Source organism: Fulmarus glacialis, unplaced genomic scaffold (genome assembly GCF_000690835.1).
Source record: "Fulmarus glacialis isolate BGI_N327 unplaced genomic scaffold, ASM69083v1 scaffold12338, whole genome shotgun sequence".
Classification (NCBI taxonomy): Eukaryota; Metazoa; Chordata; class Aves; order Procellariiformes; family Procellariidae; genus Fulmarus; species Fulmarus glacialis.
Window position 1 is genome coordinate 134,745 of NW_009230200.1, and position 14,762 is coordinate 149,506.

A 14,762-nucleotide genomic window follows, 5' to 3' on the forward strand; every position below is an offset into this window, starting at 1 on the left:
GAAAGAGTTAAGAGGATTGTCTTTTCCTATTTATTTTTTAGCTCACTTCTTTACATACATGGGGAAAGAGGGAGCACGGATCTTAGTCATTTCATGTCACAGAAGATTAGTGCAGGGGAGGTCAAGTTGAGGTACAGCATCATGTGTTGTAAGGCAGTTGAATGATCCGGTATCTAATTTATTAAGATACCAGGCAGATCGGGCAATCTGATTTTTCTAAATGTGTAGCGACTGTCAGTTTGGTTGGTACTTTTCCATCTTTCTATGCTATGCTGCAGTGCAGGGGGGTTGGGATGAGGCTGGGCTGTCCCCATCTGGCCACAGCTGCCGTGTCGTGGCACTTTCCCTCTCAGGGGAGATGTTAGATGTGTTTCCCCAGGGACCACCTCCGGAGCACTGACAGACCAGCGAGCATTTGTGGGAGCGGGTGGTGTAAGGCGATGCCATCGCCGCACGCGGTGCCCCCATGGCGCTGCAAGATGCAGTCCTTCTGGGAAGCGGGGGCCGCGCGTGCCGGTGTGTTATACCTCCACCTGACCGTCAGATCCACCCACCTTAAATCCCATCTCTGTTTTTTGTATAGATCCTGACAGAACAGCTCGAGTACACTGTGTACAGTCAGAGGAAAAGAATTGATTTTGCTGTACCTGAATAGAATTCTTAACAGAAAAACAAACCTAATGTTGGTGGTTTAGTTTTTTTCTCTTTTGACTTTTGTGCGTGGGTTTCTGTACTCACCATACAGTACTTGATCCATGTGAGGTACAGAGTTAGAGCTTGATTTTTAAGATGAGGACGACCCAGGCTCTGATCTGTGCAGGCACAATTTCAGAAACAGTAAATAATTTTGCCCATGTTTTATTGCCTGTATTTAATTGACGTGCAAAGTAATAATTTCCTTCCTACCTACAAATCAGAGAATCAGATGGGCAGTTATTACATTTTTCTGGGGCAATTATCAGGAACAGTAGTCTACTACATCAGCATTACTAAAAAGATTCAAAATGTGGCTTATCCGCAATTCACTGGGCCAAGGGACAACTAGCCTGATCCAAAGTGTATCCTTATTTATTTTGAGGATGTTGCTGTGAATGAAGTTTATTAAAACATTATTTTAATAATAAGTATAGTATACATTAGTTGTGTTACTAATTATATTGTTATGATAACAGTTTAAGGATTATTAACACACACACACTACCAATATTTAAAAGCATCGTTGCCTGATGGTGATAATACAGCTTCACTAGTGGATGATCTATGACTGCAAGCATTAAATAGTCTCTACTTTAAAGTCATTAATCCCTACTTTCTTCGAATATGTTTAATTAAAAAGTTCCATTTTCCCGTAATTGCTGTTTTTATATAACCCTGAAATGGAATTTTATTGAGGCACAAGGTCTTTTATATAAACATCCATCTGTCCACAGCGTAACAGTGCTGGGACAAGTTTTGTGGATTGGGCGAGAAGTGGAGAGATTACAGAAGACTCTGTGTCCCTGTAAGAACTGTGAACTTTTGTCCTTGGTGTAACGGCTCTAGAGGATTTTTGCTTTCATAATTTTGGTACCAAACAAGGGAATTGCAGAGTCAATAGGAGAGAAAATCGTGAAACAATGGGTTTAGTGTCTAGTGGAGTTGCTTTATTAGTTTATAAAGAAAAGCTCCTTCCTTATTCCTTTTTTCCTGTGTCAAGCTCTGCACTGCGAAGTATCATCTGCTTTTATATTGTTCCTTTCTGTTTGAACACAGAATTAAGCAAACCTCAATTGCATATATAAAAATACATATACATCTCTCTCTCTCTCCTCTCTCTCTCTCTGCTTCAGGCTGAGAGATATCACTAATAAAATAGAAAATATGTTGGTATTAATATGGTTGGCATTCAAAAAGTATGAAATAAATGCATGGAAGTTTGTCAGCTTATTAATCATTCCATTATAAGTGGTGTTTTTACTTTCATTGCTCTAACATCTAACCACAGTTCATTGGCTAAAGGCCAAGCTAGCTTTTGCATTGGCACATTACCATGCGGTGTAGTTCTGTACTTCTCCTCCATTTATTAATGCTGCAGACTTCCTACAATTCAGGCTAAAAATAGAACTGGTTATGTGAAAAACACTGCATTTGTGCTTGAGCTGCAGTATAGAAACAAGAGGATTTTATATGGACGGGGGAAGAGATTCATGACACAGAAGAGCTAGCTGCTTGTACTCTGGAAAAAGCTTTCTTTTTGCATGGTTGTAAATAAGATTAGAGTCGCTATGTACACGTTAGTCTGAAGGATGAATCATAGCTGTGGTATTGCCTCAGTATGTATGAATCTTCATGTGTATCTATTGTATGAAGAAAAGCTGATTTCTTGTACAAGGAAACCTGAAAAGAGTGCAATGTACAAAAGTGAATTTGTAAAATCGAAGGCAAAGGTGATGTTTTGTTTTTCAGAACAACGAGTGTCTTCATCTGTGGCACATATTTTGAAGTATCCTCAAAAAATTATACACTAAATTAAAACTTCAACAGCACCACTAAATTTTTAGACTTGTATTTTGGCCAGTCATAGCCTCTCCTATTGTTCTGCTTTCAGCATCTTTAAGGCAGCATTTGCTGTCTCCAAACCACTTCACCATGAAAACATTCCTAAACTCATTTCCAAGTTGTAATACAGCTGCACAGTAAAAATTGTCAGCATTCAAATGCAGTCCCTACACTCTTGATCTTTTTTATAATGCTGTGATTTGTTTTGGATCAGCAGTAGTTTGAACAAGACAAACAACATACCGGATTCCATCTGAACCTAAGGGAGCTGCCAGGGACACAGGTGAAGAGTGATAGTGGATGCATTTCATAGTCAAAATGAAAAGCGGCAAAACTGATAAGGTCTCATTGTTGCACAAATAGAAAAAGCTAACAGTTTGCATATCAGAAATATCAGGTGTTAGGATTTGACTCAGAACTGCTGAATAGTAGCTTGTTTGCCTTTGGAGAAATAGAGAGGAAGGAAATGTCATGCAGGCACATCACACATGATAGTGATGGGAGATGGCAAACAGGGAAATAGACCTTTCCGATGCTGTTTCCTAAAGATACTGTTTGGACTGGCTGTGATGGTGGATTATTAAGGAATTCTGATTATTAAATATCTGCACTTGGCAAAGAATAAGAGAGGAACGAACCTCTTTTGAAGTGCACAACAGTCTCCGAAGTCACCCTTGTTTTGTTCTTAACTCGGTACTCTGTAAGAAATAAAATTGGTGATTGTGTTAGGAGCAGAGGCAATAATAATGAAATGAGAATAAATCGTAAGCTGTATGATTTTTGAACTATCTAGAGAAAATGAAATTAAGAAAGCTTTCAAATGTCATGTGCTTTGCACTAGGCCACCGAAACACAGTGAGGTAAAACAACGGCTATTGGGTTTCTGTGTCGATTCATAACCTATAATTGGATGTCAAAAAGGAGAGATTAGTTCACAACATTCAAGTAAAAAATATTTGGTCCAAAGTGCTTAGTTCCTCCTCTTAATTACTACAGACTAGTTTTAACCCCCATATAATGGTGGAACTCCATCCAAATCCAGTATAGGCTGAAATCAATGAATCTGTTCCGATTTACATTAAAATTTAATTTTGTCCTGACAAGCTCTCTGAAATTGATACTCAGCGCAAGACCAAGTGCAGTATAAAGGATCATATCATGCAGTCAACATGATGCACTTTGCAATATAATTTAACACTAATGTTAAATTAAATTACAAAGATAAATTTTATGGTCTCTCTTAAAATCATTTAAGAGCTTAATTCTGATCTGAGATGTGTAAGATACAAATCTTGCCTATTGATCATTGAATATACAGATAGTTGTGAGAGAAGAATCACACAATATGATGGGCTGTACAATACTTTTCATAATGATACAGGCTTGTGATTTGATGTATTGATCCTTCTCTGCAGTTAGGATCTCTGCTCAAGGAGAAGGCTCAAGCAGATCGACCTCATTGCAGAAAACACCAAACAATCTATATACTTTGGATGAGGCCAGATTGCACCAGGAGGTCCATAAGGAAGAGTTAGATGGTGAATTATTCAGATTCTAGGTTTTCACGGCCTTCAGAACTAAGCCCTTCAGGAGGAACATGAGACTTCTGCAAGTCCTTTTGTTTTCATTAGCTGAAAATACATATACAGCAACTGGATGCAGTTTGCCTCTGCCATTGGGATTCCAGGAATATCTACTTGTGTTATTGAAACCAACTGCCCTTACTTTGCCTGATTTGTCATCAGGGGAAAAGGAAAGGAACCAGATAACCTTCACTATTCACTTTGGTGTAGGAAGTAGGAAGAGGCATGAGCCCAGCTGGTGCAAACAATACTAAAAGCTCATAAAACTTGTGTGATGCTGTTGAACGAAGGAGTTTTCAAAACATCTCCCCATTGTACAGAAGGTGAATAGGAAAAAGAGCATTTACTGAAAGGACATTCTTTTAATGGGTGGGTAATGAGAGGAAGAGTGAATAATTTAAAGTTGCAAAGTTCTTGCAAAAAATCCAAAAAATATAAATCTATTAAAAAACGGTATTAAAACTTCAAAGAGAGAAGCAAAAATATGAACAATAGAGCTTCTTTCTAAACCCATAAACTATAGATCTAAATAGAAAGATTAAGCAAAATGACAAGGAAAGTAAAAAGAGCTACTTTTTCAAAAAGTCTGAGGGAAGAGGATTATCAAATAGTTACACCAATGACTGGGAAGCCTAAAACATTTTTTTAATGCTTAAGAGTATTGTGAAACAGAATTCATTCCAGCACATGCTGTAATGATGAGCATACTGCCAAAGTGATAACTAAATAAGGCAGATGTCAAACTCGTCTCCACAAATGCAACTCCAGCATGAGTGCTTCCCCTCAGATGGGGAAAGGAGAGCACATCTGTCCAGTTCAGCGTTCATTACATGGTGTCTCGAAGGTGCTTCACACCATTCGTTACATATAAACTGAAGATGTCACTAAGACTGCTCATGTCCAGTGTAAGAAATGCTTAGTTTGGTACAATATGAATGCTAAGGAGGCCCTCAAACGAGGTTCTCCTCAGGGGAGAGTGTGCTCAGCTGTCTGCAAAGCATTTCAGCAGCAGTTCTGCAAGAACAAGGATGTTAACAGGAATGCTTTTCTGGTTACAGAAGCATCGAAGCCGGAGCCCTTTTGCTAGTGTGGGCACACGGCAGGGAGTGAGGAACCTGAAGTCCCAGGTGGGATGCAGGGAAGGAGGGAGAAGCTTTTTGAATTGTAAAGGAGGTTGGGTTCCTTGCTGACCAGGCGCATGGTTTTGATGCTGTCGCTGATGCCACCACACGAAAGGGCAGAATTAATGGCCACGAGAGCTAGCAAAGTTTCCATAATCACCTGCGTTGCTCCAGAGTGCGTGGAGGAGAGGGCACTGGTAGAAGCTGTTAGCAAGCTGATATGTTAAAAAAAAAAAAAAAGAGGGAAGGAGAGAGAGAAATAAATTAAATTGGGGTCCAACACACTAACGAGAATTAGCTGCAGCGCTGGTGATAGCTGTGCTGTTAAGAACTGTTTCTGTTTCCTACCCACTCATAGTATTTGCCTGGAAAAACACATTTTTTTTAAGCTTAGCCTTACTTGAAATGAATGCTGCTTCTTTCCATTCTTACTGATGCTTGGAGTTGAAATGGCTGCAGATACAGAGCAGTGTAAAAACATGATGAGCTATGTAGCTTGGGAGCAATTGAGCAGCTGAATACTGCATTATTGAGAAATCATTTGCTACCTCTGGGTGTTAGTAAGAAACTGGAGACTCCTAGACTGGCATTCAGGGCAGAGCATAGGATGAATAAACATTACAGAGTGCTGAGTATTTACTAGTGAATCCAGCATGGAGCTTCAGTAGTTGCATGTCATCCCACTGCATCTTGCAGGGTTGGGAACACACAGGAAAGAAATAGTGAATTCCAGGTGTCTTGTGGCAGAATTGATCTTATATTGTTTCCTAAATAACCAAATTATCAATGACATTTTGCTTAATGTGCGGCAGGCAATCTGCATAGCAAAACAGCCATATTTTCAAGTGACAACATGTGAGAACCATTTAAATATATATCAGTAGTCCTCAAGGGACTCGTAGATAGCTACATAAAATTGTTGTTTTCATGTACATACCTTACTGTTGCCAAATTACTCCTGGCTTAGTATTTTCCCTTGTATCTAGTTGAGCTAGGAATCTCTTCAGAACGAGGGGCTCAGTAGTTTGTAAAATATCCGTGTATATCTCTGGCATTGTATAAATAATAAATAATAAGCTGTAGATGCTAATGATCATTAATATTGCAAGTGTTAAGCTGGAAATTCTAATTCCTAGCTTCTTAGGTGATTGCAAGTATAAATATTTCTTGACTCAGCATGGTGAGTAGTCACAAAACATGGAACCTTCTCCAGTGTGGAGTGATGGCTATTAAGTATATCTCAGACCCAGTAAATCTCACGTTATGGAATTTGTCCCAGAATCTGCTCTTGCTATGGTATTGTGCTGCAGAACGCGTTTCTGCATTTTTTTGAAGTTAACACAAAATATCCACTCCATATGGTTTTGGAGATGTACTTAAAATATGAGCCAAGTTCAAGTTGATGCAGCGCTGTCTTGCTGAGCCCTGAACTAGTCCAAAACAATTTCTTTGAGAGGTGCCATCATATTCATCTCAATGAGATTTTAAGTCAAAACCTAAAGAAAGAAATTTCAGTGACAGTTTTTAAACCTTTTAATTACTATATGTTTAAAGCAAATGTATTTAATTTAGGAGTAAATACAGTAAATGTGCCTTTACCATATTTCCAAGCAGTTTCCCACCTCCTTCTGGATACCAAAAGCTCATATTGTTCCCTACCTATGTAGCAAAACCAAGGACTTCAATCTGCTTATACACGGCCAATTTAAAAATCTTTGGCACAGAAGGAATTGGAAATACGGAGAGAACAGCAGTCAAACAAGTCAGGGATCACTCTATGGTATTGGACTGCTTAAACTATTGGGGTTAAGAGCTGCCTTTTCATTCTGTCCCAAAGATCATCTAAGATTTCACTAAAATAAAAGAGCCTGTGCAGACTGGATTTTGAATAGTCAGGTTAAAATAACTACTTTTATAATTTAAATCAAAGTGGTTACTGAATTTGCTGCTTGCTACACTAAGAAGTACTGCAAAATTTCAAAATTGATCATTTATTTATTCCATGTATATCATCACATGAGATGTACAATGAACATTTCTTATTAGTGCCCACATCTCAGCAGGAGTGTACAGTGGCTCTTCAAAAAGTGAAAGCAGGTAGCAGTATGTTGAGCGATGGGAATCTCAAAACCACTTATTTTGGCTTAAAGTTTATCATGCAGGCAAGGAGCATGGATATAGTTGATCCACTGAAACACACTGATGGAAGAGACTTGTATTTGACTTGACATACTGGGCAAGAGCTTAGAACAAAGCAAAAGCAATCCCCTCCAGAAAAACAAGTATATAAAAAAAACCTTCATTTCTTTTGGTTCATAAAAAACCCAAAACATTTCTCATTTATACCTCCATGTTTTTAATGGAAAACAAAGATAGTTTTTAAGATGAAAATGTTCTGTATTCACATGTGATTCTTAAAAAACACAAGCTATTTTCAGCAGTGAATTGCAAGCCGGCCAGTGAAAGAAGCAGCAATATGTTCCTAGGAAATTTTCATTCCTCCCTCTGTTCTGCAGAGGAATGATACTTACACTAATTTTGAAAAACAAGCATGAGCAGAGAAATTTAAACTCAGCTATAAGCCTTCCCTATTTCTAACACCAAAGAATGAACCATATTGAGGACTGCAGCAAAGCATCACTGTTTCAGTGCCATACTGCTGGGAGTGCAGGGCACTTGTACAGGGCTTTGACACCACTCCTGGAAGTCACACTTTCAGGTGTAGCTCTTCCACAGGGGCTGAAAAAATATATATAATGTGTCCCCTTCCTCATCACAGATGTATCAGTAACATATCATGGACCTCTGGAAATATGTATCCGTGGATGTCCATAAAACAGTGTGCAGAGACATTTCAGTTCTTTTTAGAAATCCTGCCCCACTGAAGTCAATGGGACCTTCCCCAGGGAAATGCTTTGGGTCCAGAATTTCACTGGCAGCGTTAACTGGAGCCCTTCTTTCTAGAGCACATCTAGGGCATGCAGAGGGAAGACTGCATTTCAACATAGAAATAAAAAGTCATTGTGTTCAGATTTGTTAGTTAATAACTCAAAATCTTTGTGGAGGATAAAAAATGAGCTCTAAAAGAAAGCACTGAACCCCTTCAAAGCTGCACAGTGTATTCCAGGTTTACCTGTCAACACTCTACCTGAACATTAGACAGTGACTAATACTCCCATTTGAATGTTTTTTGTCACTTTTAGGAAGGGTTGTAAATCTCTGTGAGCTCTGACTATGCAACAGTTCCTATAGTTTTCAAGTGATAAATACAGGCATTCAACCAGGAGAAGTTTCAAGCATAAAAGAGTTAAAACTAAATTTCAGTAAAACTTCAGGGAAAGCTTTCATTGCTGTCAGGTTCCTTGCTGGTTTCATTCAGAAAAACTGGTGTTACATTATACATTAACATTTTTAAGTGTCATCTACATGAAAATTTTAAATAATTCCATTTTTTTAATTGTAGTTAGTGAAACTTTTGCTTATACAGACAAAACTTGGTAACCATGGGAAGGTACAGTTCTCAAAACTTGCTTCTTTTGGTAGGCTTTGGGACTAGTTGGCTGCCCAGCACTTACTGACCAGGTATGTTTCCTGCTTTAAAGAAACTGGCTGGTGGTTATGTCAGTCTCACCACCGAAGTATTGCAAGACTCGAGTCCCACTGAATTCTCTTTAAAATGCAAAAGGCATTGAAAGACTGAAAGGCTGCAGTTCTTTTGTGCTCCTGGCATGTAAGCAGGGGAAGGCTCTTAGCTGGGCTAGCTCTGCCACCTGCAGCTCAGAGCCGGCAGGACCGCAACGTCTTCACCAACAGCGTAACAAACATTTGCTGCTGGAAATGTAAAAATTCTCATGGAGACAAGAGGTTTCACTGAAGAGGGTAATTGCTACTTAAATTAGCAATAGACTACATAAGCTTATGGTATGCAAAAGTAAGGTAAAAGAGAGCTTTCACATTGGTCTTTCTGCTAATCTTCACCGCTATCAGAATGCACGTCTATTCTCAGAACAGAACAGAAACCTGGTGTTAGAACAAAAATCATAAGGCTAAAACCATTCTTGGTGTGACTGGAGTGATCTCAGAGCTGAATCTGACCCCTTACCTATGAAGGCCGATTTTGGCTCTGCTGATAACCGAAGTATTACAGGAAATTATGTGTGGATCCATATTCTCAGAACCCTCTAACTCCTGTCTGCAGTGCCTCCAGTATCTCCTCATATAACTCCCTTCTTAAAACACACTGTTTTCTGAAACCTATAAATGCTAGTCTTCTCCTCTAAAAGAGAGTCATTAAAAAAATAAAATAAATCAAGTCCTTCCAGATGTGTTTTACTAACGCAAAAAAACATGTGCTTTATTATGTTCCCTACTTTCACTTCCCTGAGCCCCAAGGGTATAACATTGCCATTTTCTCAAGTTGGATCCAAGCCCTGTAATTGATGAATTGTCCATAGGATCCATATGGAACTCTAGCAAAATCACTGATGCTCTGTACGGCACCAAGATGCGTGCATGTCCCAGTGTGTGCTGGGCACCCACAAATACAAACTTTTCATGCCAATGACTTCTCTCACTGTAAAGCACTGTATTCGTCTCTAGCAGTGGATCCAATTCACAGCTATGACACAGTGAAACAGCAATGGTTCCGCAGTAATGGTCAGACATCATTGTGATGAGTTCAAATAAGAAAACATGACTGGAAACTAATTCTAATAATACTGGGTTACTAAGCATCATGTGGAGTTTATTCAGTAGGTTTTAGTACTGCAGAGAGAAAGTATATAATCTATTATGATACATATTCTTCCAAATATGTCTTAAAAGCTAGAAGGAACACAGTTTTTCTTTTAACTTTGGGCTTCGTTCAATTGCCCACACACTTAAGACACCTTCTAGTGCTTGAAACATCCACATGGAGCCTTCTGTCCTTCTGGGACAGCAAGAGAGATCAGATGGATCAGATCCAGGACAACCTAGGGCATTTCAGCTGGCGCTTGACACCTATTTGCGAGCAAATGAGTCCCACCTTTTGTGTTGCCTAAACATGGAGCTTGGAAATGTCTAACTGTGTCTTGTCAAGTATTGCCATTAAAGGTTCTGGGTCCCTAGAAATGTAGAAATTATGTCTGTGATCATATATCGTCACTGCACTAAAGTCTTTAATAAAGTCTTTAGGGCATTTTCCTGGGTGACTGATTCTGAGCTGTGCAGAAGATGCTTGTAGAAGAGATCGGTTTTGTTGGTGTTCCAAATATTATTATTATTATAGTTCTACAGTAAAGACTTGTACATTTTAATATTATCCAAAGCTTAAAAAAAAGTTAAAATAAATGTTTTGAAAAGGAATCTCACAGAGTGAGATTAGGTGATCTGTGGGGAATAGGCAGTCGAAGCCTCAAGCTGCTTCTATATGCCAATGAATGTAGGGGTACGTAAAACATTTTGTTAGCTTTGTTTTAAGAAGTCACTTTGTAAAACGATGCAGTCAAACCAGCCTGCCAGTTACCCTGCTCACTAGCAGTTGAAGATGGCGGGTGGTTTTGGCCAACCTAGCTCTTAAATGCATCTTGTCCCCCCATTTTTAATCTAGCTCTTTGCAAAAACCAAGCTACTGATTGTCAGTGGCAGGTTCCTCAGACTTAAGACAATTGGACCACGATCTTTTCCTCTTTCGGAGATTTGGTTTTGAGTCACTTGAGATTTCAAGTAGGTCTCCGAGGTCACTGAAAAAGACTGTGAGATTTAATATCAATCATTGTTAATCCAGTTCATTTTACATTTGTGCCCAATTCACATGAGCTAGATGCATTTAAAATGGACTTTTCACTACAGAGTGCAATGCTCTCCTATTACTCAGGCATCCAAAGCTGACTTAGAATTTGCAGACTTTAGAGGGAGAAAATGGTTGAGAATTCCCCAGTCCCAGAACCAGAAGAGGAATTCACGCAAGTCCATACAGCTCCCAAATATCCAGGAGATGAGACTGTCTCATGTCCCAGCGTAGGGGCCTCAGTGCTTGTCATTTTGAGTCCATGCATGTGAGATCAGTCAGGCATTGCTACATTTTGGGTCCGTATCCAATTTTAATCTTGTGTGTGAAGTGAAAGATTATAGACCGGATTAGCAGTCAAGATATCTACAGGCAGCAGGGACTGCGTAGTTCTCCTCAGTTGCGCATTACGGTTAGTGCCCAATAGGAAACATCTTTGCCAGATGATAAAGAAGAAACATTCTCTTTGTTGCCAACAATAAATATATATGGAGGAGTAAATGTGTCATGAATAAAGTGTCCCTAAGGAAATCTTGGAAGACCCTACACGTATATTTACATACTTTTAGTAGAGCTATGTGCGTGTAGTGCTCTGCCCTGGCTAAATAGTTTGTTAAGAATTATCACAGCTGTCTGTTTCATGCTAGTTACTATCTGCTCATAATGAGACAATTTAGGCAGCCCTGCCAGAAACCCAGACTTCTGAGAACCAAAACGATGGTGTCGATTATGATCATAAATCTCTCTCACACAAACATACACAAAACCTGCACAAGTGCCTACAAGTTTCAGAATAAATTAAATAAGAACTCAAAATACAACACCTCTTTCACAGCATAAACTGGATCCTGCACATACTTTAGGACCTGATGCTCTTAATTTTTGGTAGAATATTGAACCAGAGGAAAATCTGAGCCCAAAGTGCACAATCTGATAGCAACTCTCTGTCTATTAGATTACCTTGCAGATATTTATCTACAAAAATATATGTAAAAAGTCTATGTAAGAAAAAAGTCAATGAGGCAACTGCAGATTCAATTTCTGCAGTTGGAAAAAAATAATTCCTCATACTGAAGCTCTTCATTCTCCCTGCTGCTTTATGTTATCTCTGTTTTAACTGCTGTTAATGAAAGGCTCATCAAAAGGCAGTGCCAATACACAATAATATTTAAATGCTGAATTAATCTCTTAGTCCTCATGGCAGCTCCTTTCAGCTATTTTCCCTGCATACTTGGCATCTCCATTTATATGAATGAGAGTGGGGTGCACACGGGGAGAATGGAGCAAACATTGATCGGCTGTGTAGCCCAGAGAGAAGAATTTGCCTCATGTCTTATGTGTTTGTTAAAGCATGGAAGGAAAACATTGCCTGCGGAAGTAAATCCAAGCAAGACCTGGTAAAATTAAGTAAATAACGAAAAACAAGACTCCGCTTAAGTTATGCCTTTCTGCAGTTGCCATTCTAACTTGTATTAATTTGACCAACTTGTTGTCTTACTTCTGTTGGTAAAAAAAGCCAAACCTTCCCCTGCTTCTAAATGCTTTGAAAAGTGACTAAAAATGGCATGCAGGCTCCATGTATATTCTCTGTCAGCTATTTCCTTATCAAATGTGCTCAGTTAGCAAGTAAGGAACCTTTTCCTCCTATGTGCCAGCCCTGCAAATTTCAGGTGGAACATAGGGGTCAATCTGGATTTTTTTCTTTTCATGTAGGATGACCAAAAAACCAAGGATCCTTGTAAACAAGTGAGAGTAAGCCCTCAATTACATGTGTGCAATTTTGTAGTCTGTAGTCTTCTGTGGCTTTGTGTAAGGTTTAACTGACTGGAAATGATTCTGCAGTGATAAATAGGAGGGAATAGAAACCAGCTCACTGTGTTCTTTATGCTAGATCTGCTGTGCTAACAGGAGCAAAAAGCGGTGAACAGTGATTTTAATTACTAAGTGAACAGATAGAAAATATATAAGACGCTATTTAAACAAGAGGTTTGCTTGAAATTCCATGTTTTCAGAAATCTCCAGCTCTGACACAATAGAGTGTTCAAGCTGACGAGGAAAATAAAATGCTTCTCTTTTTTCTTGGACATATCATTCATGTGATGGGAAGAAAATGTATAGGTCCTCATAACAAAATTATTTGAATTATTTTGCATGCAATAGCAAGATAAAATACATTGTTTACAACCCTCATTTATGAGAAGTCTTCATTGTGGAGTGCAGCAGGTCAGAAGATCATTGTGTGTACATTTTGCTATACGGGCATGATAACCTGCTATGGGCATTTTATTATTTATTAATTCTTTGCAGTTTTGGCAATCAAGCATGAAAATTGTCTACTCTTCTGAAATCTCTGTAGTCTGGAAGACCAGAGTTGAAGTTTATCTGATTTTTTTTTAAACACTTAAGAGAGCAAATAGTGAGCAAAAGTTTTCTCAATTTGAAGTTTTGATCCTGCAATCCCAGTGCAGATTAAACTGAGCTGTACAAGGCATACTCTGTTAGCCAGGGTAAAAAAAATCCAAGAATATACTTTCCAGCTATGTAAATACTGATCAACGGAGTCTTTGCTTGGATGAAATCATTCTATTCTGACTTTTTCTTCCAGTTGTGTGTAATACTGGAGCCAATGCAGGAACTGATGTCAAGACATAAAACTTACAATCTAAGTCCTCGAGACTGCTTGAAGACTTGCTTGTTTCAAAAATGGCAGAGAATGGTGGCCCCACCAGGTATGTTTCATTTCCAGTATTTTACTTATTTTATAGTTAAATTAATATAGAAACAATGGGACAATTTACTGCAAATTTACTTACAAAGGAAAGTAATAGGAATTAGTACTGTTCCAAAAGTAAGCCTGAAAACCATTCTGATGTTTTATGATTTCAGTCTGACCCAACTGATTTATAGATGTGCACATTCAGATGGTTTCACTATGACTAGGATATAATTTAGTGCAAAAATATGTGTAGATGGAATGCAAAATGCCTACTGGCTCCATTAGAATTCATCGTTTGTGTAATTCAGCCTCCTGCTGTGACTCTGAAATTACAGCTACAATTCATAATTAATTGTCTTTGAGACTAATATAATGTTATTTACAGGCCTGGACCTAATCTCCTTCCTCTTACACCTCAAAATAATAATTCTCTCTTTTTCCAGATTATTAAAGGTTTGTGTATCTAAGACTGTTCACATAGGTGCCCAGGCCAAATTTTGAAAAGTACAATTGCCCCTCTGTTCTTTTCCAATTTAAGAAAAGTTATGTAATTGTCCTAATTTGGTCTGAGTTTGGAAGACTCGCAGAGAAATGGCATTCAGTACTCTCTAACGTGTTCCCTTGGGAGTGGCAGTTTTAAAGGTGAAGCCCCCATCAGAGGTAGAAGGAACTGAAACGGTAGTTGCTCGTATGCTGTATCGATGGCAGCAGTAGGGTAGAAAGCTACCTTTAGCCTTTGCCTCTGGCTGGGTCAGTTAAGGCTGTACCCTGCATCAGAATAAGACCTGGATTTTTGTTTAGCACTAAACTGTTACTTGCTGTGTGACCTTCAGCAGGTTACATGGTCAGTTTGAACATCGTGATAGACATCATGATACTCCCATTGATAAAATGCTTTCAAATATCTATATAGATAATGCTGAGAGAATAACCTTCATTAGTCCATTATACAAAATTGAAAGCAGACTCCATTGGTTTGGGTCCAAATGCTATCCTACGGTTCGTATGTTAAATCATAGAATCATAGAATCATA

General features: G+C 38.7%; 1 protein-coding gene across 1 annotated transcript in view; it reads left to right on the forward strand.

The window, feature by feature from the left end:
* The window catches only part of LOC104081398 (LIM domain-binding protein 2), a gene marked incomplete at its 3' end in the record, with an annotated part of 132,005 nt that extends 118,264 nt beyond the window's left edge, over positions 1 to 13,741 (forward strand). The window contains exon 5 of the mRNA XM_009584134.1: positions 13,618 to 13,741. Within this exon, the coding sequence (XP_009582429.1) occupies positions 13,618 to 13,741 (124 nt within the window). The remainder of the gene's footprint in view (positions 1 to 13,617) is intronic.
* Between the last annotated feature and the right edge of the window lie 1,021 nt (positions 13,742 to 14,762).